This window comes from Dendroctonus ponderosae, unplaced genomic scaffold (assembly GCF_020466585.1).
Source record: "Dendroctonus ponderosae isolate FM_Combo_2020 unplaced genomic scaffold, Dpon_F_20191213v2 Dpon_F_20191213_2, whole genome shotgun sequence".
NCBI classification, from domain to species: domain Eukaryota; kingdom Metazoa; phylum Arthropoda; class Insecta; order Coleoptera; family Curculionidae; genus Dendroctonus; species Dendroctonus ponderosae.
The window spans coordinates 18686651-18710711 of NW_026018165.1; the positions used below are offsets into that span (position 1 = coordinate 18686651).

The 24061-nt window shown below is 38.0% G+C and overlaps 2 protein-coding genes across 6 annotated transcripts in view; both read right to left on the reverse strand.

The window, feature by feature from the left end:
* LOC109545338 (protein winged eye) overlaps positions 1 to 24061 on the reverse strand; it is a 47745-nt gene that overhangs the window by 20183 nt on the left and 3501 nt on the right. For all 3 annotated transcript variants that reach the window (XM_019915972.2, XM_048664314.1, XM_019915971.2), the window contains exons 2-5: positions 7687 to 7820; positions 6290 to 6436; positions 3445 to 3722; positions 3184 to 3382 (exon numbers count right to left, since the gene is read on the reverse strand). In XM_019915972.2, coding sequence (XP_019771531.2) covers positions 3184 to 3382; positions 3445 to 3722; positions 6290 to 6436; positions 7687 to 7786 — 724 coding nt within the window. In that variant the 5' untranslated portion in view covers positions 7787 to 7820. The remainder of the gene's footprint in view (positions 1 to 3183; positions 3383 to 3444; positions 3723 to 6289; positions 6437 to 7686; positions 7821 to 24061) is intronic.
* On the reverse strand, positions 20081 to 21688 carry LOC109545339. Of its 3 annotated transcripts, none has more exons than XM_019915976.2 (2): positions 21362 to 21688; positions 20081 to 20657 (listed from the first exon to the last, which is right to left on the reverse strand). In XM_019915976.2, the coding sequence occupies exon 2, from the start codon at positions 20641 to 20643 to the stop codon at positions 20095 to 20097; it is 549 nt and encodes a 182-aa protein (XP_019771535.1). In that variant the 5' UTR covers positions 20644 to 20657; positions 21362 to 21688; the 3' UTR covers positions 20081 to 20094. The 3 variants fall into 3 exon arrangements, with proteins under 3 accessions (XP_019771535.1, XP_019771534.1, XP_019771533.1); XM_019915975.2 differs by having other exon boundaries at positions 21260 to 21688; XM_019915974.2 differs by having other exon boundaries at positions 21358 to 21687.

Below are 24061 nucleotides of genomic sequence, written 5' to 3' on the forward strand. Positions count from 1 at the left end.
TTTTTCTTATCTTCTATTTTTTTCTGAAGTTGATGCATAATAACTGCTGACTCTTCACGAACCTTCTGTTCCTCTTTAAGTTTATTTTTAAGTTCATCAATTTTGCTATCCATGTTAAAACATTGCTTATCGTTTAGCAGTTTTTGCCAGTTCGTGACAAGTTCAGTTATTTTGCTTTCAAGTTCCTTCATAACGGCATTTAAAGATTGCTGCAGCTGATCTCCTTCTTGCTTTAGTGATTCAATTTTGTCAGACACTTGATTTACATCCCACTTCTGACACCAAATGTACTGCGCATGGCCGAGTATTAAACTCTTCCTTCTGCTTCCAACTTTTATTCCACTCGATATAACTTTAACTACGGAACAGGACCAAACTAACTTCTAAATTAACGTCTACTTCACAAACAATAACAATAACAGGCGGAAAACTCGCTCTTCTGACTCGCGGGGTTTAACCTCTTCTGCATCCGGTCGTTGCTGTCACTTTACTCTTTTTCCGGTCTCGTTCTCGTCGTCGCTTATATCCTTTTCTCCAGGTATTCCAGATAGTTCTAGAAATCTCCAGAACAGGTGCGAAACTTCCCGCTTGTCAGTGTCATATTTGACATTTCCGTTACAATATACTCGACATGTCTTGACCAATTTTCAGCCACAAAAGCTTGCAAAAAGTGCACTTTTGGGTTGTGCTGCTCGCAAACACCCCCACAACCAGTTTTGAACCTATTAGTTCTCGTCAGCTGGTTTGAGCTTGCAAATGACATCTAAAACTCTTCTACCCCTTTAAAGGGTAGAATAGGGAGGTAAAAGTGAATGAATGACAGGTCATCCTAATCCCGCTTCGTTGGGAATTATGCCTGAATTGTTCAAGCAGAAGTTGCAGTTTCATAAAACCGTTTGATTGGTCAGCATTTAAAAAGTTGGAAACCCAGAATTTGATCGGATTCGAAAGAAATTTTTAACATTCTCGGACTGATGTGTCTTCTACGGACTGAGAAAGTTTCAAGTTGCTACTTGCGCCAGATTAGACGTGAGGGGCTTTTCAAACGAGGCTCACAGTTGCATGAAAACGTTAATTTTTGGGGCAATATTTAGTCGGGCAGCCAAATTCCAAATTTCATGAAATTCAAATGACAGTTTCACGAGTTTTAAATCGAAGTGTTTTCTCTTTAATTTGGTAATTTTAGTGTGCTGCTCGCTTCGGAATAAAAGTTATGAATTTTTAAAGTTGGTGGTTTCGTTGCGTAAAAATGTCGCTTTTTGTCCAACATTTGCCAAGTTGGTAAAATTCAGAATTTGGTGAGATTAGAAATAAATTTTCAGCACTTTTAGCCCCATGTGTTTTTGGTGGACTGTGAAAATTTCAAGTTGCTACTTGCTCTAGATCAGAAGTTATGATTTTTTAAAGCAGAGAGTGTGCCCCAGTGTGGGAAGACATATTTTTGCACCAACATTAATAGGTGACAAAAATCAACATTATGTCATTGGTAGAAAACTTTCGGAGTTTTCACAAATAAGGATTTCGTGTAAAAGGTAAAAATTCCATGCTACCAATTTTCTGAGATTAGAAGCTGCAATTTTTTTAACGTAGTTGAGCGAAAACACTTATTTTAGGCGAAGCCGGCAAATTTCAGTGTTTCGTGTGGTTTCTTCGTCTTTTTATCGACCGTGAGAAGTTCTAGTAAGAACTTGCTTGATATTAAAAGTTAAGCGTTTTAAAGGCAGAGCAAGCACTCCCTGCAAAGCATACATAGAGTGCTATTGTGTAAAAATGTTAATTTAGTCGAAATTTTACTACCGCGGCCAAAATTAAATCTTAGCGCGATTTGAACAAAATTTTCCCAGTTTTTTGAACTGGATATGTTCTCTAACCTGTAAAAATTCCAATTGGCTAACTTTTTTTGATTGGAAGTTACAAATTTTCAGAACAAAAAGTGTCAGTTTAGAAACGTCCATTTTTGAGTTGATATTTACTAAGGTGGCAAAAATCAGATTTTATCCCGATTCGAACTAAATTTTCACAGACTTTATAACTGGATATGACCTCTATACTGTGAAAATTCCAGCTAGCTACTTCTGATCGATTGAAAGTTAGGAGTTTTGAAAGCAAAACGTGCTATTGTGTAAAGACGTTTACTTCTGAGTCGATATTTACTAAAGCCGCAAAAATCAGATTTTAATGCGATTCGAACCAAACTTTGCCAGGTTTCAGAACTGGATCTTGCCTCTTGCTTGTGAAAATTACAAGTGGCTACTTTTGCAAGAATAGAAGTTACGAATTTTTGAAGCAAAGAGTGCTTTTGTTGATTTTTAGTCGATATTTTCTTAAGCGGCAAACAGCAGATTCGGAGGCGATTGAAACAAACAATTTTCCCAGTGTTTATGTTTAGATATCTTCTCTTGGTTTCAAAAATTCCTTTAAAATGTGCGATTTTTTAAAGCGTTGGGCGTCACATTTACATTTTAAATCATCGGGTGTCGAAGTAAAATTCAGAATTTCTTTCGATTCATACCTAATTGTCTTATATAGACAATGAAATTTTCAAGTAGCTGCTTGCCATTGCTTAGAAGTTAGAACATTTTCAAGCAAATAGCTTCGTTGTCGATGGCCCAAAATAGGTGATTTTTGGGCCATCATTTACTAGAGCCTCAAAAATCAGGTCGGAGTGCGATTTTCACAAATTGCGCAGCCATGAATCGTCGTGAACTGTAAAATTTTGTAGTTCTTTCATTGCTTCAGAGTGTTCAAACGTAGGGTGCAGTTGTGTGAAAAAGTCAATTTTTAACCCATTGTTTTGTGCGTGCTGTTTCAGCATAAAAAAACACTTGATTGCCTGCTACCTGCTTAAAGGGTATGAGCTTGGATGTGCGATTTGCAGGCTTAAACCCTAAACGGGTTCGAAACCGGTTCTGGGGTTGTTTGCGCTTCACACAACCCGCAAGTCTGTACTTTTACCAAGCTTCTATTAAAATAGCACCCACGAGTAGTCGCTATGTTTAATGTTTACCCACTTGGAAATATGATTTTCTTTAACTTTGGAAGCTCTTTACAGAGTGAGCAACCGCGCTTAATATTCAAATGTTGAAACTTGCCCCAGGAACGCAATTGCTTTGTTCGACTAGAAAACATTTGTATGCCCTTCGACCATCGGTCATATTTTGTTCCTCAATCAGTTTCACTTACCATTGCTATTAATCATCGATCCTCCAAGATTCATCGCCTCCATTCCATGCTTCTGGATTGGAGAAGTTACCTCCAGTTTGACCACTGGAGATGCGCTGGTCGAAATTTCGGCCACTTGGCATGGCGTTCCAGGTTCTTTTTTCACATTCACTCCCGCCCATTCAATGGGATTTGTTCTGGAACATCCTGAGATCGACAACTGAAAAAAAAACGCTCAATTCATATTCGAATTTTCCGTGCAAAACTGCTCAATACACGAACCTCTTGAATCTTCTTCATTTGCGACGATGGACAGGGGCATAGTTTTTGGGACTTTTGTTGAATCGAACAGCATTTTTCATCGCACCGTTTCTCCGCTATATGGATCTTTTTCGGGCTTGGCGGATAGTCGGGGGGCTGTTGCTGAATTATGATGTTGTTCGAGTATCCCTTTGTGAGCAACTCCAGCTGGGCGACCGGTATGGGGGAGTATGGAGAACCTGGGGGCGGCGTTGATGCCCCGAAAGTGTAACCAGTAGCGGAGAACAAAGAATCTGAAACTAAACAGTGCAAATGAGGATTTTTGCAGGCTCATGTTGAACTGTTTGTTTCTCCTTTTGCAGCAGGAGATATACTTTCGATAACGCTCTTTGCCCGTTGTTGCCATTTTGACTCAAAGCTGAAAGTTGTTAATCTAAGAAGTCTGCAAAAGATGGTGTTTTATCAACTAATTTTTTTGGGGATTTTATAAAGCAGAATTTCACAACCAACGGCCATTATTCATGAATAAACGATCGGTTGATCAGTTTGTACCTAAATCAAGCTGAAAAAACCATCCGGCAATCAATGTTGGCTTGTAAATAATTAAAAGAACCTTGCATGAAGGATCAACATTTTATATTTCCTCAGCTAAACGTGACCATGAATAAAATATTATCTAACAGAGGTCGGAATTCCAGGAATATCATGTTACTCTCTCTGTCCCATTTTGCTTTTTTATTTATAAACTGATAGATGGTGGGTCTTTGATATAAAAATACCAGTTATTAAGTTATGGTGAATCCTTATTTGTGGCGCTTTAACCACTGGATGGCTTACGACGTTTTTATTATTGCCGGATTATTCGTTATTTTTCATCCTAAATCGCTCGCTATTGGTTTATTTATGGGAATTTTGTCAAATTTATTACAAACTGCCCTCATAAATATTAGATAACGATTAGTTTTCGGCCTTTGTACTCTACGATTTATTAGTGGAAATTGCCCGAATTATACACTGCGATCGATGCATGAATCACACCAATTTTATGCCTGTTTGTGTGTAGTTTTCTAAAGCAAAAGTTTTCTTGCGGTCCCATCAAAAAATCTTCAACGTTCTAGTTGGTCTCCCATGCCATGTCGCTTCGGTTGCTCGAAAGAGTAGAGAGCTAAAGTAAATTTGCACTCATCAAGCTCTCTGTAATTTTCCCCGTGCTTTTATCTTCTGTTTGTTTACTTCGTTGATGTCTTAAATCTGTATTGAAGGTAAACTTGACGTCTGATTTATTTACCTTAAGAAACATTGTATAAAGATGAATGTATGCGCTACAGGCCCAGTTACGATAAAAGTGCAGAAGTAATGGGTTGCGGCCTTTGATGCCTGGACGATTTGCATTTGGGGCTTTTAAGCCTGAATTATTTTACAAACTGGGAAAGTCACTTATATTCAGAATTTCGTAAACTTGATAAAAAAGAGGCTAGAATTCAAGCCATGTAAACGTATGGTACCGGGTATGAGTGGAACAAGGCAGTCTTCCAAACGCGGGTGAAGGAGAGAGAAAAATAATCCGATACAAGTAAATCTTTCTCGATTCTTTCTCTTTCTAATGCATACAACCATGGCTCTGCTTTGTTGCACTCGTGTTTTCGTCCTTTTTCTTTCCATAGAATTTGGTTGTTTGCGACTCGAAAGCGAGTTTAGAGATTCGCAATTTCCATGCCGTCTAATCAAAACGGAAGTTAGGCAGTGTTCAGGGCGGTTAAGTTCTCACCGGAAGTTTGCTCACTTAACGATTACTCTAAGTGTCACTCTCAGATATTCGGAATGTCCGCCCACAAGGGCGGCTTGGAAGAATTTGTGGGTTTTCCTACCGGCACTTTAGACGCGCATCTAAGTTCATTTACATCATAAAATGAATACTTTGAAATTTTCTCATCGGTTTTATGCTTTCCATCCAATTAAGGTGCAACATTTCCTTTAATTATTATTGCTTTTAATCGATATATGGCAAGCTTTCGCAGTTTAGCGCACACGAATTATTGAACCATTACAAGCCGTCTGATTAACATGTGAAACTTTTGAATCAAGGGTAGTCGGTTCTACCGGTGAAGAATATCATACTTATTGATAAGTGAAGCGATGAACAGAAAAATTAGAGAACGCAAGGGCAAAGTCGCTCGTTCTGAACTTCGCAACTTATTTACGTCCCGAGGATTATTGATTTTGCCATTGACAATGGATTCTTTGAACGAGCATAGATTGAAGAGTTTCGATTAGTTTTTGAGATTTCAAATAACTCTTCCTTTAACGTTAATCCCCGCATATTAGAGAAGAATAAAATATATGCTGCTGTTCATCAAAATAAATTTTACGGTTCAATTAAGTGAGCCAAATTGCGTAGCGAACTGGATGCATAAACATCGGAAAAATACAATTGGTATCTCGATAACACCAAACGGCCTGCTTAAAGAGCAACAAATCTTTCTACAACAGCGAAAGTTTTACGAAAAATGCATGGAAAATTGGGCCAACTGTGGGTATGATTACCAAAACTCCTCAAACTTTTCGTCGAATTTGCAGCTGTTTAGAATGTTTTGCTAAGTTGACAAAAGCCCTTGTGCTTGATGAATATTTAGTTATTGAAATGATGCATTTTGGTCCAAAATGGTTTGTCGTCCGAACGCTTGAAAAGTTGTGCGGCAAATAACTTGCTGGTTCACACCATTGGAATAGTTTTTGAGTTTTTCTAAAAGGCATCGGGCATAAACCTCGAGCAGCGACGAAAAACAATAATCAATAACGGTATATTCCAAACCCACGGTTCGGCCAACCTTCCAGCCGATTCGATCGAAACGAAATTGGCTTTTACCTTTGTGCGCCGCATGAAAGGTGTTCCCTGATGATTGCTGTATGTGGCCGGAGGCGAAACGTCCGATCGTGCTTGCATGCGAGTAAAGCGCGCTTCCAAAGGCCGCTGTTCCGGGGAAGAGTGAATACAAGCCATATTTACTCAGTCCTGAAAAGAGACAACAATGTTAGTCAAATGTATATGGAACAGTTGTTATGTGAATGAATATTGTTTAGGCTCTTCCGGCTTAAGGTGGGCTGTTGATGTTTCAGTTTAGGCAGGAGTTTTTTTGATGTTTTGCTCCAAAGCTTACACTTACATCTTCATGATTCAGATTGTTTTTATTGTTCAGTTATTGCGAAAGTCAACTTTCCAAAGCCTTGAATTACTGAAGAGAAGCAGGTTAAAGACGAGTTGAGCGAAAAATTTGCGTCTCTTTAGCTGCGTAAAGAACAAATGATTAGATCTGTGGCGTTTGAATGGGTGGCTCGAAAACAAATTGGGCCAACCAGATAATAAATATCCGTGTAGAGTCGAGTTGCCAGCCTGTCGCAAAAAAGACGTTTTTTTAATATTTGTTCCTGATAAAATGCGTCCAGCATTGCCCTGAATGGTGATCAATTTAAGCAATATTTTAATGGGCTAATAAAGAATACAAAGCCTCTTTAAGCTGGCTGTACGTCTTCATTAAATTTCAATGCGGGTGCCTTGAGGGCGTAATTGTTTCAGCCCGTTTTATATTTTAAAAAGAAATTGTGGTTGTTTCGACAAATTTACTAGAAGTTGTAGAGGCGTGCTTGTTTTGTCATATTTAAAGCATCTCTCAGTACTGGAAATTTAAATTATCGCCATTAGTTTGAAAGGCGCACGGAATTTTGTCTAAATTTCAGAACATCGTTAGGAGTCAGATGTTTACCGCGCGCCGCTAATGAATTGAACAGGCATCGATGTTCTGACTTTCGGAGAAGTTTTGGCGGACTTATTCATTGGAAATGTGAAAAAACATCAGTATTTTATCCAGACAAAACATTCGATGGATAAAAGTTTCCATAGGCACACGAATTGCCATCTAACTTAATGAATCAATTAGGTACCACCCATGAATATGTTGTTTATTATTGTATTTGAATGAGATCTTCTCCTTCAGCTTGTCTAATCTAAATCGGCATTTTATTGAAAATCCGAAAATAAACAATAATTGCGGCAGGGTTTGGTTAGAACATTAGGAAAGCCACCAGCGTCCGTGGGAATCTGTGATCCCACAAAGTTATTTTTACTTGAACGTTTTCGATTTGTGTTTTTATGGTGCGGAATGAACAACTGGAGCCCGATATTTACTCCTATCAGTCATGAAAGGGATTCGACGTTGTAACATTGTGAGCGGAATAAACGCGCCCAAAATCAAAGTGTAAACTTACCGTCAGTGGAAAAACTCGTTGCTGATGGAGTTTGTGCCGGGGCCAGGGGCCAAAGCCCCCTTTGGGGGGCTCCCCCCGGCCCAGCGGGGCTGCCGAGCATGGCGAATGGCCACCCCGGAGCGAAGGGATGCGATCTGGAAATAAAACAGCAATTAAACACACTGGACTAAAATCAACTTGATTATTTTCCACATTTCTCTCTTGTTTGATTATCGAGTTTTTCTGTTGTTCAAAGGAGACTTTTATCGGTTTCTTTCCCAAATTCCCTTAAATTTAGCGATTTTTAGAGGAGATTCGGCAGCGTGACAATAAGTGTTTCAGCTCGAAACCGCATTCTCAAAAGCCCATTAATATCTTTGAGAAATAAACCAAAAAATGATGCTTTACGTTAGTAACCAGTGAGTTCGATTTTTCTTGCTCAATCTTCAACCTCGCACACCTTGATAACAAGCAAAATTTGATGGTTTCCTCAGTCCTTGGAAGGAGAAGGTGCTAAACTTTGAGTCTAAAACAACTGAATATTCATCCAACATTCATCAGGTTTGAACAGGCAATTAATGTGTTCAATGTAGGTTATTTGAAACCCACCCCTGATTTGCATTGTCCTGCGGGGCCGCCTTCATTTTAATTAACAATAGCAGCGCTTAAAACTGATGATAAACTGGCTTAAACAGGCAATTGTTATCGGTGTGGTTTCACCGAATTCACCTGAAGTTTCCGTGTGTTTTCGAAAAGATTCACATTAGAAATCACGCCGTGTTAAGCCGGATGATGATGCCTCATTCATTGCGATTCCGCGAAATAAAATCATTGAAATAGACGTACGTATGTAATATGCAACAAATGAAATCAGTATTCACCTCACGCCTATGTCTTATTAGCTTTAATAATACGGGAGAGAGTGAAATTATGGGTCTCGGCATTTTCAATCTCTTACCATCTTCGGCACCATTCCCTGTTTGTGGATGGTACGGCTGATAATTATCAGGGATTATAACGAGATGGAAATAATTATAATCTATCATAATTCGTCGTTAATTGTTTTATGTCATGCTGTCGAGAGTTTAAAATCGATTAGGTGGCTATAAATGAGGAATTTTATTTCGGAAATAAGATTTTTCGCGAAAGATAATCCCGAACTTTGGCAAATGCCACAGTTACATCTGGCCGTTAACGTGAACTTTGAGGATAATCAATTGGCTCTTTAACGTGCATTTTCCTCTATGTCGTATTTAAAAACTGTCAAAAGCAGAAAGCCCTTTGTAGCGGATATTAATACAGTTTATTACGGGCGCTAAATGGGTCGGCGACTGTTTTGTGCTGTTAAATTCAGATTTTAATTTTATATGGCATCATGAAAGTTAAATTCAATTTTTCAGCGCGATTGTTCATGGCATGTTTGACCGTTAGTTTAGTTTTCTTTGCTTCCTTTTACGGATTTTTCCTTAAATTCTGTTAAAAGCAAGCTAAATAATGAGCATTTGTGTAGCTGATGAATCTGATTGTTGCTATTAGACAGATCAATCAGAATTGTTTTTCTCAAATGCACTTTTCCGTTTCAAAAATTCGCATCGTCTAAACTGAATCAAAGAAAGATTTAGAAAATACTTGAACGATTCTTACAGTTTTATAAGAATCGCCGCAAATTCTGAATTTCCCCAGATATATAATTATCGGCCTACAAATGGATGTTTAAGACCAACTGCGCTCCCGACTTAAAAAAGTCGTATTTTCCAAACGAACGAAAGTAACCAATTGAAAGTTTCACTATCTTTAGAAGACGGTTGAGTGAAAAGATGTTGAAAACTTCACAATAATCGCTCATAATGCTGATTTTTCACAGGATTGTAAATATCTGTTTCAAAATGGATGTCTTTACCCAACTGCGCCCTCTCCTTAACAAATTCAAATTTGAGCAACTAAAACATGTAGCTACTTTAAATTTCCGCAATCTATATAAGACACTCGACTCTGAAGATTGGGAAAGTTTGATGAAAATATTCCATAACCCTGAATTTTACCAGCCTAGTAAATCTCGGTCTCAAAATGGATATTTCTACACAACTGCACCATCTCTTTAAAAAAATGTACATCTTGTAACCTAAATCATGCAGCTATTTGCAGTTTTTACAGTTCTCAGAAAATACCTGACTCCCAAAGATTCGACGAGTTTCGTAAAAATCGTCCAAAATCCTGATTTCTCCCAACTCGGTAAACATCAGCCTCCAAATTGATGTTTTAGCACAACTGCGCTCCCGTTTTCAAAAAATCGTATTTTCAAAATGTACGAAAATAGCGACTTGAAAGTTGCACCATCTTTAGAACACGCTTGATTAGAAAAATGTTGAAAATTTCACAATCATAACCCATAATCCTGATTTTCTACAGACTAACGTACTAAAACAAGTAACTATTTGAAATATCCATCATCAGCAGTCGGACACTTGACTCTGAGGACTCGGAGAGTTTTATGAAAATTTGCCAAAATTCTGATTTTTGTCTGCTTAGCAAATATCGGTCTCGAAATGGAAGTTTTTCCCCAAATGCACCTTATCAAATAAAAATGCGTATCTTCCAAACTAAAGAAAGCAATAATGTGAAACATTCAGAATCTTTTGGAGGATAGTTGACTCTAAAAACCTTGCGAGTTTCATAAAAATCGTCGTAAATCCGAATATTCCGAATAATGGTCAATCTGGGTCTTCAAATGTATGTTTTGCGCACTTTTCCTCCTCTAAAATCTCCTTTAAAAATTCGCATTTTACAAACTGAAGCGAGTAGCAACTTGAAAATTTCACCGTCGTTATGAAACAATTCACTTTAAAAATTCTGTAGGTTTCATAAAAATCAAAAAAGCAAAAAACAACATTCACAGAAAGATCGCTGTTTTCTAAAATCTTCTATTTAACCGAATGAATAGGATTGATGTTCGTTAATTCCGGTAATGTTTGCCGTGTTCAAAACAGCTAAATGTCTGCGATAAGAAAATGATAGAGTATTAGAAATATCGGGTTCGGTTCTATCAATCTTTGTTATCAGACGCATTTTTCCATGTTTATGAGATAAGCCATTAGAAAACCCGGCAAAATGTTGGAACGTGCATTAAGTCGTTTCAAGCTGGCATGCTTGAAAAAAGATAATTCTGATTTGAAATTTAAAAAAAGTCAGATGCGTATTAATTTATCAGTGACATCATGAACAATCGAAAGCTTTTAAATTTCTTGAGGTTTTAATTAAGATTTAAATTATTCTCAGTTCAGATTGAAGAAAAAATCAAAAGTACTCAGGCTCAAAATAAGAGCAATTCTTGTCCCACTAATCCTCAAAACTTACAAACTGTTGCTACTACCGACACAATTTGAAGCCAAATTGCGATGATAAAGCAGCATAGAACTTAAAGTTAATTAGAAATGGTCGAAGGTTTAATCATTTTGTTTCCACTGACTCCCACATGGCCTAAACCAAGCTTTAAAGCTCAATATTAGTATGTAAGTGGTAATCGCCTCGCTGGCAAAGTAAAGGTTGTTGTTTACCTCACACTGGAGCCATGTTATAACGGATATGAGGTCACGTCGTCATTGTTTACAGGCACTTAAGGTGGAATTTAGCAAAAAGAAAAAAAAACGGTAATGAAGCCGAAATTCCATTATTCAATAGGAAATGTTTGCACCCTACGGATCCGTGTGTAAAATCATTCTATTTGGAATTTAGATTAGATTTGCCGTTGAAATATAAATAAGGTCGTGAATTTCAACTCCAGAAATTTAAATACTTGGGATGCGTAGTTTGGGCGTTTTAGGGTGTATTTAGTATGTTGGTATAGTGAGGGGTTTCGACTTCCTTCTATCTCTTTGATCGTTGTTGGAAGTTCTACATAGAGGGTTTCGACATTCTTCTGCTCTTGAGTATCGTAAAATTGGCGTTTCGAGTTTGAAAAGAACAAATTTTTGATCGAAATTTAGACTCTAATTTCAGAAAGTTGCAAATGCAAAATAGGAAGGCGCTTTTCGATTACAGCCGTCTGTTGATGATGATATTGTCTTTCACCTTAAAGTGTAATTTTTTGAAGTTGAAATTACCACTTACCATTAGTTAAATCTCGAATAAAAAAAACGAGAAACATTTCTCCACGAAACAATGATGTTTAGTACAGAAAAGTACGCAATTTAACGCTCTATCTCGCAAAATCACAATTTCGTGGCTCGACCGGTTCTTTAAATACGAGCCAAAGAATAAGAGCGGCTCTGAAGACTTGCATTAATGTTGAATTTTCGCATTTTCCGTGAAAACTAGACACATTTCTTGAACGATGTTTGCTATAAAAAAGTACGCAATTTAACGCTCYATCTCGTAACGAAAACCACAGTTTCGAGGCTCATCCGGTTCTCTAAATACGAGCCAAAGAATAAGAGCGGCTCTGAAGACTTGCATTAATGTTGAATTTTCGCATTTTCCGTGAAAACTAGACCCGTTTCTAGAACGACCTTTGCTATGAAAAAGTACACAATTTAACGCTATATCTTGCAATGACAATCAGTTTCGTGGCTCAACCGGTTCCCTAGATACCAGCCAACGAATAAGAGCTGTTCGGAAGACGCGCATTATTCTTGAATTTTCGCATTTTGCGTAAAAACTAAAAACATTTCTTATGTTTATGCTATTAAATTATGTTATGGTACAAAAATGCACGCAATTTAACGCTCTATCTGGCAAGCAAATCCAGAACTGTGTAGCTCAACCGGTTCTCTTAGTACCAGCCAAAGAAATAGAGCGGTTCTGACGACGCATTATTCTTGAATTTTCGCATTTTGTGCAAAAACTAGTAAAATTTGTAGAATGATGTTTGGAGTATAAACGTACACGGTTTGACGCTCTATTTCCAATGGGAAATTAGAGGTTTGTAACTCAAGAGTTCTTTAATACGAGCCAACATAAAAGAGTGGTTCTGAAGACTCGCATTAATCTTGAAATTTTCATTCTGAAAAATAAATATGACATTTTTTTACTTTTGTCGATTTGCCACCCTTAAAAGTTACTTTTATTAAGAAATTTCGATCTTCAGTTCATGCCGAAAGCATATTTTAAGCATAATATGAAGACAACACTCTCTTTGCCTTCTACTTAGTTTCAGTTAAGAGCATCGAATTTCTTGTACAAAATGTCCACTTTCAAACTTAAAACTTGCGAATGATTCACTTTGACTGCAATGATTCAGATGTAGAATTTGGCCCAACAATAAAAAAAAAGGAAGTAAGTATGAGTTAAAGTTCTGACCGAGAACGCGGAACTTTAAAACCGACATTCTAGTGTAATTCCGATATTCCGATTCCGACTTGAAGACACATTTTTTGCGCCTTTTGCTTCGCTCAAACAGTCCGTTTTTGGATAGTCAAATCTCTTTAAATCTGAGCGAATTATTTCCAAGACTTCGAGGACAAAAACATATTATTTAAACATAAAAGCGCGCTTCTCAACAAGTGAGAATTTAATCTTCGTCAAAGCAAACTAGTTGGGAAATTTTCAGTTAAGAATCAAACTTTTCCTGCACCATCGGACAGTTCCCTATTTGGCTTGTTTGTCCAAATTGCGTTGATTCATGGTGCTTTTTTTCGAGGCAAATATTACGTGATGGCCCAATTCTAAGAAAGGCCATTAAAAACAGGTTGAGATGGGACTGGTTGGTGCCTCTAGAAATTTCCGAATTTACGAACGCGTGGCAATACTTGCCAAGCTCCGACAGCAAATCCACCTCCGGCTTTTAAAGTGAGCTTTGCCCATTCCTGCGATGTTCGATCGGTCGGTCTGCTTTAAGCTCTGCTATACTGGATGTCTTTCTTTTGCTCTTCATTTACCAGAAACGTTTCTCTTTTAATGCAATTTGATTTGAACAAGAATCGCATTAAGCTTTTGGTGGAAACGAGCCTTGTTTCCTGCTTGAACTCGAAGAGCTTTTGAAGTGCTGGTTGCTGCTTTAGTGAGAACAAACCGTTCAAATTCTGGCCCAAATATCGCAAAAATTCCAAAAAAAGAGCGTAATTCGCTTGTTTAGAGTATACTGTTGGCAGGGTTTGGTGGGCGGTACCAAAAGGTACCAAACGCGTGGGGAAAAAGAAGGACCAAGCATATAAATCGCTGACGTGCATCGAGTTTAACATGAAACAGAATGTTGAGAGTCAGACGTGATATTATTCCATTCTGAATATGGGATCGGGTTTTATTTTCATTTCCGAGTTGAAAAAACGCCGGCCATCTATTTTTAGCTGATTACATAATGCAGCAGTGTGTGTGCTTTACAGTACGTTCGTTACTTGAAATTTACGTAATGAGCAATAATTCATTAGCGCGGTGTTTGCTTGTAGACTCAACAAACGAATCCCTGCGAATTTGCTCAGGCATGCCAATGCTGCCTGCTAAGCGTTCATATAAGGGGGTTTTCGACTACCAAACAACCGCTGAAGATGCGACTTATTCGTGCTTGCGAAACGTCGAGACGAAATTATTTGGCGCAAAACATCGTTTGGTTTTATGTCCACCCAGTGTAGAACTGCTGCATGTTTTGCCCAAATAATTTCCGTAATAAATGCTCATGTTCCACCCATTCCCCGTGGAATAAAGTACAGTTTTGCCATTTTTCAGTATGAATATTTAAACTGGGGCTTTGTTATTGTGCAAAAATACACCCATGTCAGTATCAGAAGCCAATTTATTACACTCACACAAAAAAACACTAAAAATGGAAATTGTCCATGGTCGATAAATTATCCAGCATACACAATTCGGGATTTCTCAAGTTACCATTAAATTAACATATAAATGTTCTAGGAATTAACGGTATGCGAGTTTCATTATTATTTAGCGATTATCTTAATGGGGCAATACTTCCTATTTCTCTAATAAGAGGCCAGAATCATTATAGATACAGCGTGGCACAAAACAGGCCATGGAAATACATAAATCAGAGAGAACAAAATACGTCCCGTTGAGTGTAAAAATAGGACAAATTGTAAACGATATCAACAGTCGGCTTGGAAAATCAAAACGCGTCAACTTACTGGGAGAAAAAGACACCAAACGCAGAGATATGATTTAAGAAAAGCTAAGTTTAAACAAAAAAATCAACCAATAAAAACCAAATGCCCTAAAAAGGATCGATTGTGATGTAAAAAAAGAAAAACAGCTGCTGCCTTTGGAACTTCCACAACTTTTCCTGCTATTTATTGCGTATTTCATGTTTAACCAACTCTAACTTCCAAGTTGTTTATTTGCGTTAGCAATGGATGTTCTTTCTATGGCTGTTACTCAGGTTTTACCCCGTTTTTCTGCTGTTGAATGCATGTATCATTTTAATCATTTGTTATTAAAATGCGCAGCTGGCCTCATTATTCGGTGGTGACTTCAAGAAGGTTGATTATCTGATTTAAAACTGAAGCGTTTTTCATTAGTTAATTGGGATATTGATAGAGTTTTGGCTTTGTTAATTGCCAGGGTTTTTTCACTTCCTCCATCCGTTGGAGTTGCACAAGTAAAAATGGCAACAAACAATAAATCATCGACCCATTTGTGCCATTATTGTGTCTGTCTTATTCATTATTTACCGTCAAGACAGGCCTTGACGCGGAAATATTTTGACGCAGACAAACATTTCTATTATATTTTGCTCAAGTTTATTAAACCGACAGCTTGATATTTCAACGGAAAGTGGAAAACACAACGAAGGGAAATTCCAGACTGCACCTTCTTTCCAGCTTTTAATGGCATGTGGCGATCAAAATGTTAAGCTATGATTAATAACGCGCGTCTTTTTCTCGTCATTTTCATTGGTTCCTGTGTCTAAGTGTTTTTTTGCTATTGAACACTGCTCGACATTAGTTGAGATAAATACGCTGATTTTCTGGAGAAAATCAACGTTCAGTTAAAAGGTTTCCACAGTTCTCTTATTTCGTTTGAAATGATTTATCACATTTCATTGATAACGTCGCCAATCGACTCGAAGGAACGAAAAGTTAACAAATGGTTGCAAACGAAAAAAGCCCAGTTTTTCCCAAAGTTGTGCTGTTGTTTTTAGATGAGATTTCCTTTAATAACAGCCAACAAAAGAGCCAAATTCGGCAACTGCACAAAAACCAGTTGAATTTGACCTGCAAAAATTGCAAGTCATAATGGGATAATTAAGGTCTTTAGAAGCGGGATTCTAACACGTTTTTGCTATTATTTGCAAACCAATTGACGCGGTAAAAAGGCGAAGTTGCGCAATATTCATTGCAAAGCAAGTTTTAGTTCCCAAAAAGGGCTTGGCACAGCAAACACATTGAGGCCTGAAAGTTGTGCAAGTCAATAAACGCTAAATAATTCCTAAAAATAGTGTTTTCTGCTCGTAATCCAGTGTCGTGACCGAAGGGTTCGGCTCAACAAATGCAGTTAAAAAGAATTGAATGTCGAAGTTGCGCCGAGCCCGATTGTCAACAGAAAGCATGATAAAAGATGAACCGATAGGCAAGTTTTGGTTGGAAAACGTCTACTGGTAAGAGAGTGTGAAAAAAGTCTAACATCGGAACATCTGGAGAGGTAAAACAGGATGAAGAGGCTCTTAACAGGCTTAGAACGGGATCCGTTGAAGGGCAAAAAATTATCAAAACAATGAAGGGCCCAAAACAACTACGACTCAACGTCTAAAAAAACTGAACAAATGAATCTGTGAGGGTTTTTTCCAGGCCAATGTCAGGCCGAAAAGTGCAAGATTTTTCCTCAAGCTTTCAGCATTTCTGTGTGCTGAGTTTCTCGATTCTGGGCTCTAAATTGCAAACTTTTAAAAACTGTTTGGCCATTTTTCTATCCCTGGTTTGCAAAAAAATGTTGGATAAATCAATGCAAAAATGATCAAGCAGGGACGAATTTAACTGACCCAAATGGCACTTAACTCCGCCATTTTCGGTGCTTCAATAACAAATGCGTTAACAGCTTTTTCTTGCGTCATTGCGAATAAAATCGATCGTCCAAAGCGAATATCCAATAACCAAGCCGGCATAATCAAATAAACGCTTTATCGATACGGTTATCATGTTGGCTAATCGATGTTTTTTCAGGTTTTTGTCTTGGATCATGCTTTATTGTTGCCAAACAGCCAAATCCAATTCCAATAAAACCACATCACTGTGTGGCTAGTTGCAATTTTGCATCATCTAAGTGCATTTCTCAAGTGAACAAAAAGTGTTCAGTACATACCCATGTGTATGAGGACTGTTTTCTTCACTCTTTAACCCTGTTGATCGCAAATATTTGCCACTAAACTCCGATAAAAACCACGTTCTAGCCATAAAGAAAATCTAATAAATTGTGTCGTTTATCGTTTAGCCAAAAACAGTCTGACCCTCAGATGAAGATAAATTGCGACAGTGGCCTTATGTGAAATGACCTTAAATTTCTCAAACATCGATTGTGACGAATTTATAGATAAACAATAATGAGGCAAAAGAATCATTCGCACTCTTCAAGGCTGGTCTCAGATAAATTTTTTTTCATCACATCGGATCTTAATTGTCAAGCCATATTGGGTCCGCTTTCAGCTAAAGTTATCGATTTTAGTCTATTTAATTGACGGCAATCCAGGTGCGTTTGGGACTTTAAAAAAATTAGAAACACCTGTTTATAGTTTCATATTTAATTATTTTGTTCATCAACTCTGTAGTAAGCCACCCCTGCCTGACAAGGGAACGTCGTTTTCCTATCTCATTCTGCTTTTATAGGGGGATTCAAGGGTGAACCATCGATATATGAAAAGTCTCTTTATTGGCGCACTACTTTTGCCCCATTATTCTGGGGCTTTTCCTCATATCAAGGGCGCTTTGATTAAAAAAAACATGATGAGAATTAGTTCAATGTCTTCATCAATGCCTGTCCATTAACTGCAACATTTTGGCCTGTTGGTGACTGGTCCACCACTTAATGAAAGAAACCTTCAATAGCATCAGCGCATTAAAAGTCAAAGGAAATGAAAAAAAAATAAAAAATTATCCAATCTGTTTTGGGCGTCGATGGTTTGGGAATAGAATGAAGGGGCTGCGCAAGGAATTCACCCTTCGCAAGGGTCTAGGCCACGCTAGATCGTTCTGCGAAGCCCGTATTTTTCAGCCATGATTTTGGGGAACATTTTCCATTTAATCCGGTGGATTTTGCGAAACGCACTAGATGCTCGTGAAGGAAATGGCAACCTTTGCACATGGGTGTTTTTGCCAAATTTTCTAGCTCTCGCCTTGAACAAACCGTTGCAGCTCGAAAAACTCCCAAACTGTTTTGAGCTGAAAAACCCAGCTTTACTTTGGAATTTATTGCCATTATTATCCGGTTGCGTTTCTGCAAAAACGTCTCGCAAAGCGATCTAGATGCCGGACTTAAATCAAAACGGTGTCGTGGAAATATGCTATAAAATTGGCTTAAAGATATAAATGAGTTTGCAGTTTAAAAACGCAGAAAACAAGCCATTAAAGTCCAGGAAGAAAGTTCAAGCTTACACGGCAAGCGGCGAAAATCATAAATTAAATATGCCCGGAAAAATAAAAAGACTAGACGCATTTGTAAATGGTAAAGGATTGATTTAGTGCTTTCGAATGGAGTGGAGAATGTAAGTTTTGAATTATCTTGTTCAACAGCTAATTTTCGTTTAAAACCGCATTCATTTCTGCTTCTGAAGAATTGATGACCAAAGTCAATCTAGAAAGCCACAAAGAGAAACTCGGAAAATTTAAAAAGCAAACTTCCGCAAAATTCACATTTGAAAAACTTATTTTTCGATCGAAACTCCTCATCAACTATCACTTCGAAGAACGCTGAGTCTACAAATCTATGAAACAACTACCTTAAACTACTTCCAAAATTTCGAAAAAGTTCTAAAAAACCATAAAGTTTACTTAAAGCTTCCAGAGTAGAGCAAAACACAGGGAAAATCCGAAAGCGGTTGATCATTTTCTTGTAACATTAATCTATTTTTCATGTTGAATGAGTGTATTAAATGCATGCCATTATGTAGTCTAATTTCTAAAACTTGTAAAGAGACTGACTTCCTTTCGTGGATAAGCGACACATCCCACGTTTTCTGAATTAGTATATAAAAGTGTTTTTAGGCCGCATTGTATGCAAAATTCTAATGTTCTGTCGGGGATTATGTAAAACAGTACATTGAGTGGTTATAATTTTTTTAAAACTGTCTATTTATCAACGCTGAAGGAGGTTTCCAGATAATCCCGCCCTAATTCAGTTCTGTGAAACTGCTAAACCAACTTAATTTAAGTAATTTTCACTTCTGGGCTTATTAAGCTATTTGCAGTGTTTAGACTACCTTGGCGTGTATCAATTAGATGATTAAGTAGACCACGAACGCCACGCCAACACTTTTCCTACATTGTAGCCTAATGGATTCGAACACATTCACAATAAGTGTGTTAGTTGGCGATTGAAGATCCTTCCAGCTTTCACACGAAATTAACTGCTGCAAAGCAAAAAAAACGACAAAATCAAACTGTCAACCACCTTTCGCGCTAATCCTAGAACCATTTATCTCCAACTTGAAAGGAACCACTTGGTGCCATCGAGGAGTCTTTTCGTTCATTATCTGGTACGATCAAATGGATTTCTAAGAAGGTTGTGGGGCTGGCCTGCAATTTGCTTTCAGGTTTTCCGTCCATCACAATGGAACCACTATTATAAAGGAAACTAAGAATAGAAAGTGTCTACTTGGACCTTAGTTTTACTTAGGCGCCACTCTTATTGGAGATATGCGGAAATTAGTGACATCGGATTAGGTGTTAGTCGTTTGTCCTGTTGCAATTTACTCAACTTTATCTTCAATTGCCATAATGAAATGTTTTTATAAAATAATCAAAGCGACGCCAGCTTTAAATAAATCTAAGCGAAAAATCCTTGCGATCAGACAGTAAAATAAGTGATTGATTAGGAGCAGTTGATGAAACACAGACCAAGAACATTAGCATAGAGTTTCAATTGAACACGATAATAAAAAAAGTCCCAAAAATCTTCATGGTGCATTTTTTCTTGGCTTTGGAAGTTCCGACACAAATCCCACTATCGAACACGCTGTTTTTCCAAACTTTTTTAGTTGCGGCTTGTAAATAAAGGTTATCACGTAATTTCTCGGGCGTTCAACAAAGTATTTTTTATTTCCCTCAGACCATATGTGAAGATATATGATTACAGCCCGTTTTATAATGCCAATTAAAAGTTATCAGTTGAGGCTTTGCGTTGCTAACGGCATAAAGTTTTACGGTATGGGAGAGCCTAATCTCCCACGACGTGACTTTTCTAAAAATAAAGGCAAATTTTCCTCTTTGAACAAATGGGCACGTTTTGAGCTGTGCGACTCGCATTTACTGAAAAAATCACCCAAATGGAATCGATTTAATATGGAAGGTTGCTTAGAACATTCCCCAGGTCGGGAACACTATCAAACATGGTCATCTTTAATATTAAAAGCGTATTGAGGAAGCACAGGAACACCATCAGTTTGAACATAAACCCCATGTTTCCGTTGATGGTTTCAATTCGCTCGAACATTTGCTTGAGCTCATCAAAGCCCTTCTCGAAGTCGTAATTTACAGCGGTTCTTGTTTGGGGCTGGTAAGTACTTGCAGGGAAAACATTCTCATTTGCCTTAAAAATCTCTGCGAGCGTGCAGTTGATTGTGAAACCCATTGTGTCCAAAATGTCTCTGATCTTCTCGGTGTGATCCTCTTGAGTGTTTCCCGGATAAAAGTTTGTTTCTTCAATGAAGTAATCAGGCAAATTCAGGTCCAATTCAGCTAGTGAAAAGCCGTCAAATTCGATTTCGACTATTTCAAACGGCTCCTCGACAAACTCGGGAAACAACACCAAATCTTCCAGCTCCTGCGGCTCATCATCGTCCCCGTATTTAGCTACTCTTGGTCTGGTTCGCTGCGTTTCAACCATAATTATTCTAGATGCTAAAATCACATTGAAAAATCAACTTGAAGAAAATCAAACTGGCAGTTTAATACGCTGATAATTCCTCAGTAGTATATTAGTTCAAGTTTTTTCCCCAAAGTATTTGCAAAACCCATTAGTTCTCAGCCATGAAAATCAAATTTCTGACCCGATGGATTGTACAACCGTGAAAATCGCATTTCAATTTGACCAACGCAAAAAATCGTTGCTATTAACGGTTGCACGACATTTTTATATCAAATTTAATGGAAATTCTTTAAGGTTTTTGCCTGCGATATGTTGTAATCTTGAAAGAGTTGTCGAAGACAAACATGATGAGGTTGATCATGAAGATGGAACTGGAGATTCTGCAATGCGCTTTTGTAAAGATGATAAAAAATGTGAAGTGAAAGTGTGGAACACAGATTGGCGTAAAAAAAAAAAATAGAAGATTTTTTTTCACTAATATGGAATGCGCAAAATAGTGTCTTCTTGTTGAACTTCGAAACAATTCAGCCATTCCAGGCATTTTGAATTGCTTCAAGATTCACCTGCAAGGTCTGACATGTGGAAAAAATTAAGCGGGGAAAATGGGGGGCAAAACTTGTTTGCAACTTCATACCCAAGCAAGCGAAATGATTTCTATGTCCAAGTCTTCCAGTCAAGAGCCTTTAGCCATTCGGGCAACAGCAAAGCGATCATATAAAAGACGGAACTTACTAACAATCTCTTAAAAAACTGCTGTTTCACTGTCAAATTGTAATTATCTTGGAATTTGGCCGAATCGGTTTGGGAACTTCGGCTGCACTTCAGAGGAGCCGACAGTATCGGGTTTTCTTCGTCGTATGTCTGCTTCAAAATGTCTTCAATGATGTCCCGACAAATACGAGCAATGTACTCCTTCGACCGGTAATTAACGTTCTCGAATGGCAAATAGCTGTGTATGAGATTTTGGGAAGCTTCTTCGGTCATATCAAATCAGAATGTAGGATTGACTTGGAATTTTGACATTGTGTTAATAACAGCTGGTGGTCGAACTGGTTAGTTGCGATCTAAAGCATTCTTTGGGTGACTTTTCCCGATTTCATCGCTGATTGCTTGATTGATGAGTTCATTCTTGAACTCTCCTCTCTAACTACGTAAACTTCTTGATTCTTTCGGACTGTGTCTCAGGTTTATAGTGGCTTTTCTGAAAAATCTCCCCGCTCTCAACATCGTTTCAAGTACGACTTTCCGCTCCCAGAAATAGGCTTAAAAATATGTTCGTTTTGCACTGCGACCTTTCCAGTTTCAGTTTAATGGTGAACCGAAGCAATTAGGCTCTATTAGTGTTACAAAGCCACTGCTAATGATTGTGGGACCTTGAAAAGTGCAGTCATACACGCTTCTAAGAACAATTTAGGTATATCAATTCCTTGGTATCCAGCGATGTGGTTTTTGAAAGCCACTAAACAGCAACAGCCTTGTGACTCACTGGCAGCAAATTAGCATTCTTAATTTTTTTTGCTGTTTGTTTGCTGGGAAGGTTGCTTTTTGCATACAGCAGTTAGGTGGGCGCCAAGCTTATCGCATTCCGAACTTCAGATTGAGACACCCTAAAAGTGGGCTGCAATGCTAAATATTTCGCTGATATTAAATTGGGGGGTTGAAAATGCTCCAAGTTGGGTCGCAAATTTGTCCCATTCTCAATGTCAGGAATGTTCAAATAGAGATTCCATCGAGACTTTGTTCTTGTTCATACGGTTGGTTGCTGCCCGCAAGTTACATTGTAAGTATATTATAACAGTGCTTGATAAAAAAACATCCATCAAACGAAAAAAGGACCCTTAAATTGGACATTCCATAGGAACGATCCTGTTAGGTGATTTATTTAATTGAGAAAAACTCTATCCAAACCGGCAGTATCTTTACCATCTATCTGCCGCTTCAACCATAAATAACTACCTGAAATTAAAGCAAGAAAACCAATCTTAGTCCCCACAGCCATCGATCGTCGAAGCGAATAAACATGATCCAATTAGTTTATAATTTGGGGGAGAAACGCCCGATTTACATGGGGGTAGTTTCAGGGTTCGCATATTTGATAGTTTAAGAGATATCGAGAATTTTTCTGCGGGCCGCAGATGTTGATTAAATAGCGCTTAGTGCCCAACAGGAAATTTCCAACTCCGCCACGACGAGTGATGAATTGCACATGAAACTGCGATGGTTCAAACAACTCGGCGTATATTCCCCATAGAATAATTACGAAAAGTATTGAATAGCAGGCCACCTGGAAGGAACATGTTTCTGTTTGAAATGCGCACATTAAAAGGGGACGAGCGTTTGTGACGGCAGTTTTTTCAGTGAAGAAAGCGCTTAAATATTAGCCCAAAGTTCGCCTTCTTCAAAGTGTCCCATTTCCGCATGTTAACGTAATGTAATGAAGACATCAAGGAGAAAAAGTCGGGTTTTTGCCAAATCGGTGTTGATTATTGGATTATTAACTTCAATCAGTCTCATTAAAGCCAACGATCCTGATGCCTAAAAGTTTTTGCTCATGCAAAGTTGCTGAAGAATCAGCCAGGGTAAAATCTGACGAATGAATAAAATAAATTCTAGCAATAAATATGGTCAGACGTTATATGAAAAGCCATTCAATTCAACCGGCGTTTCTCCAAATGCTGCCTGCATGGCTGTTTAAAATTGCATTGCGGTCGGAATTATGAATATTTACTGCAAAACCAACCAACATTTACGCTATTTGCTTTTGGGGAAAGCATGTCCATTTATTTATGAGGAAATTGTTCCCAATTTGAGCATTTTGCTTTAGAACTTGTAAAAGTTGAGCGACTTTTACCAAAATGGCAGGAAAGCGTGTTGTTTTGGTCAATATTTTCTTAGCTTTCCACTCAGTGACTTAAGCGAGTGTAGGCATTTTTTTCAAAACTAATCTCAACCAGCGTGAAACTAAAAATACTATTATGAAAAACGCGCAGCCAAGCGCGTTGTGTCATCAACTAATTATGGAGTGAATTAAACGAGAGCCTGATGAATATTCAGTGAGTGAGGTCAGCAAACCCGACTTTAAACTGTATTATGATGACGATATAAAAGAACATCCCAGATAAAAAAGCGATAACGAATTTGAGGAACTTTGCTGGTTGGTTGAATATACAGTTTTCCCGGGTCAAAACATTCTCTTTCTATTCCTGTTTGGAGCGTGTTTGAGTGGTTTTTCAAACGTTTGTCCAGCTATGTTTCCTGAACCAGCCTGGCTTGGTCAAAAAATTCAAAAAATTGTCACAACTTGGAAAATATTCATATGTTTACGAATTTTGCTCGGGAACTAGAGCAAAACATGCTCTTTCTCCTGCTGTTTGTTGCAGCTTTGCGTTGCGTCTGGTGAGGGAGTTGCGAATTTTTAAGTCCTGCCATGTTTTAC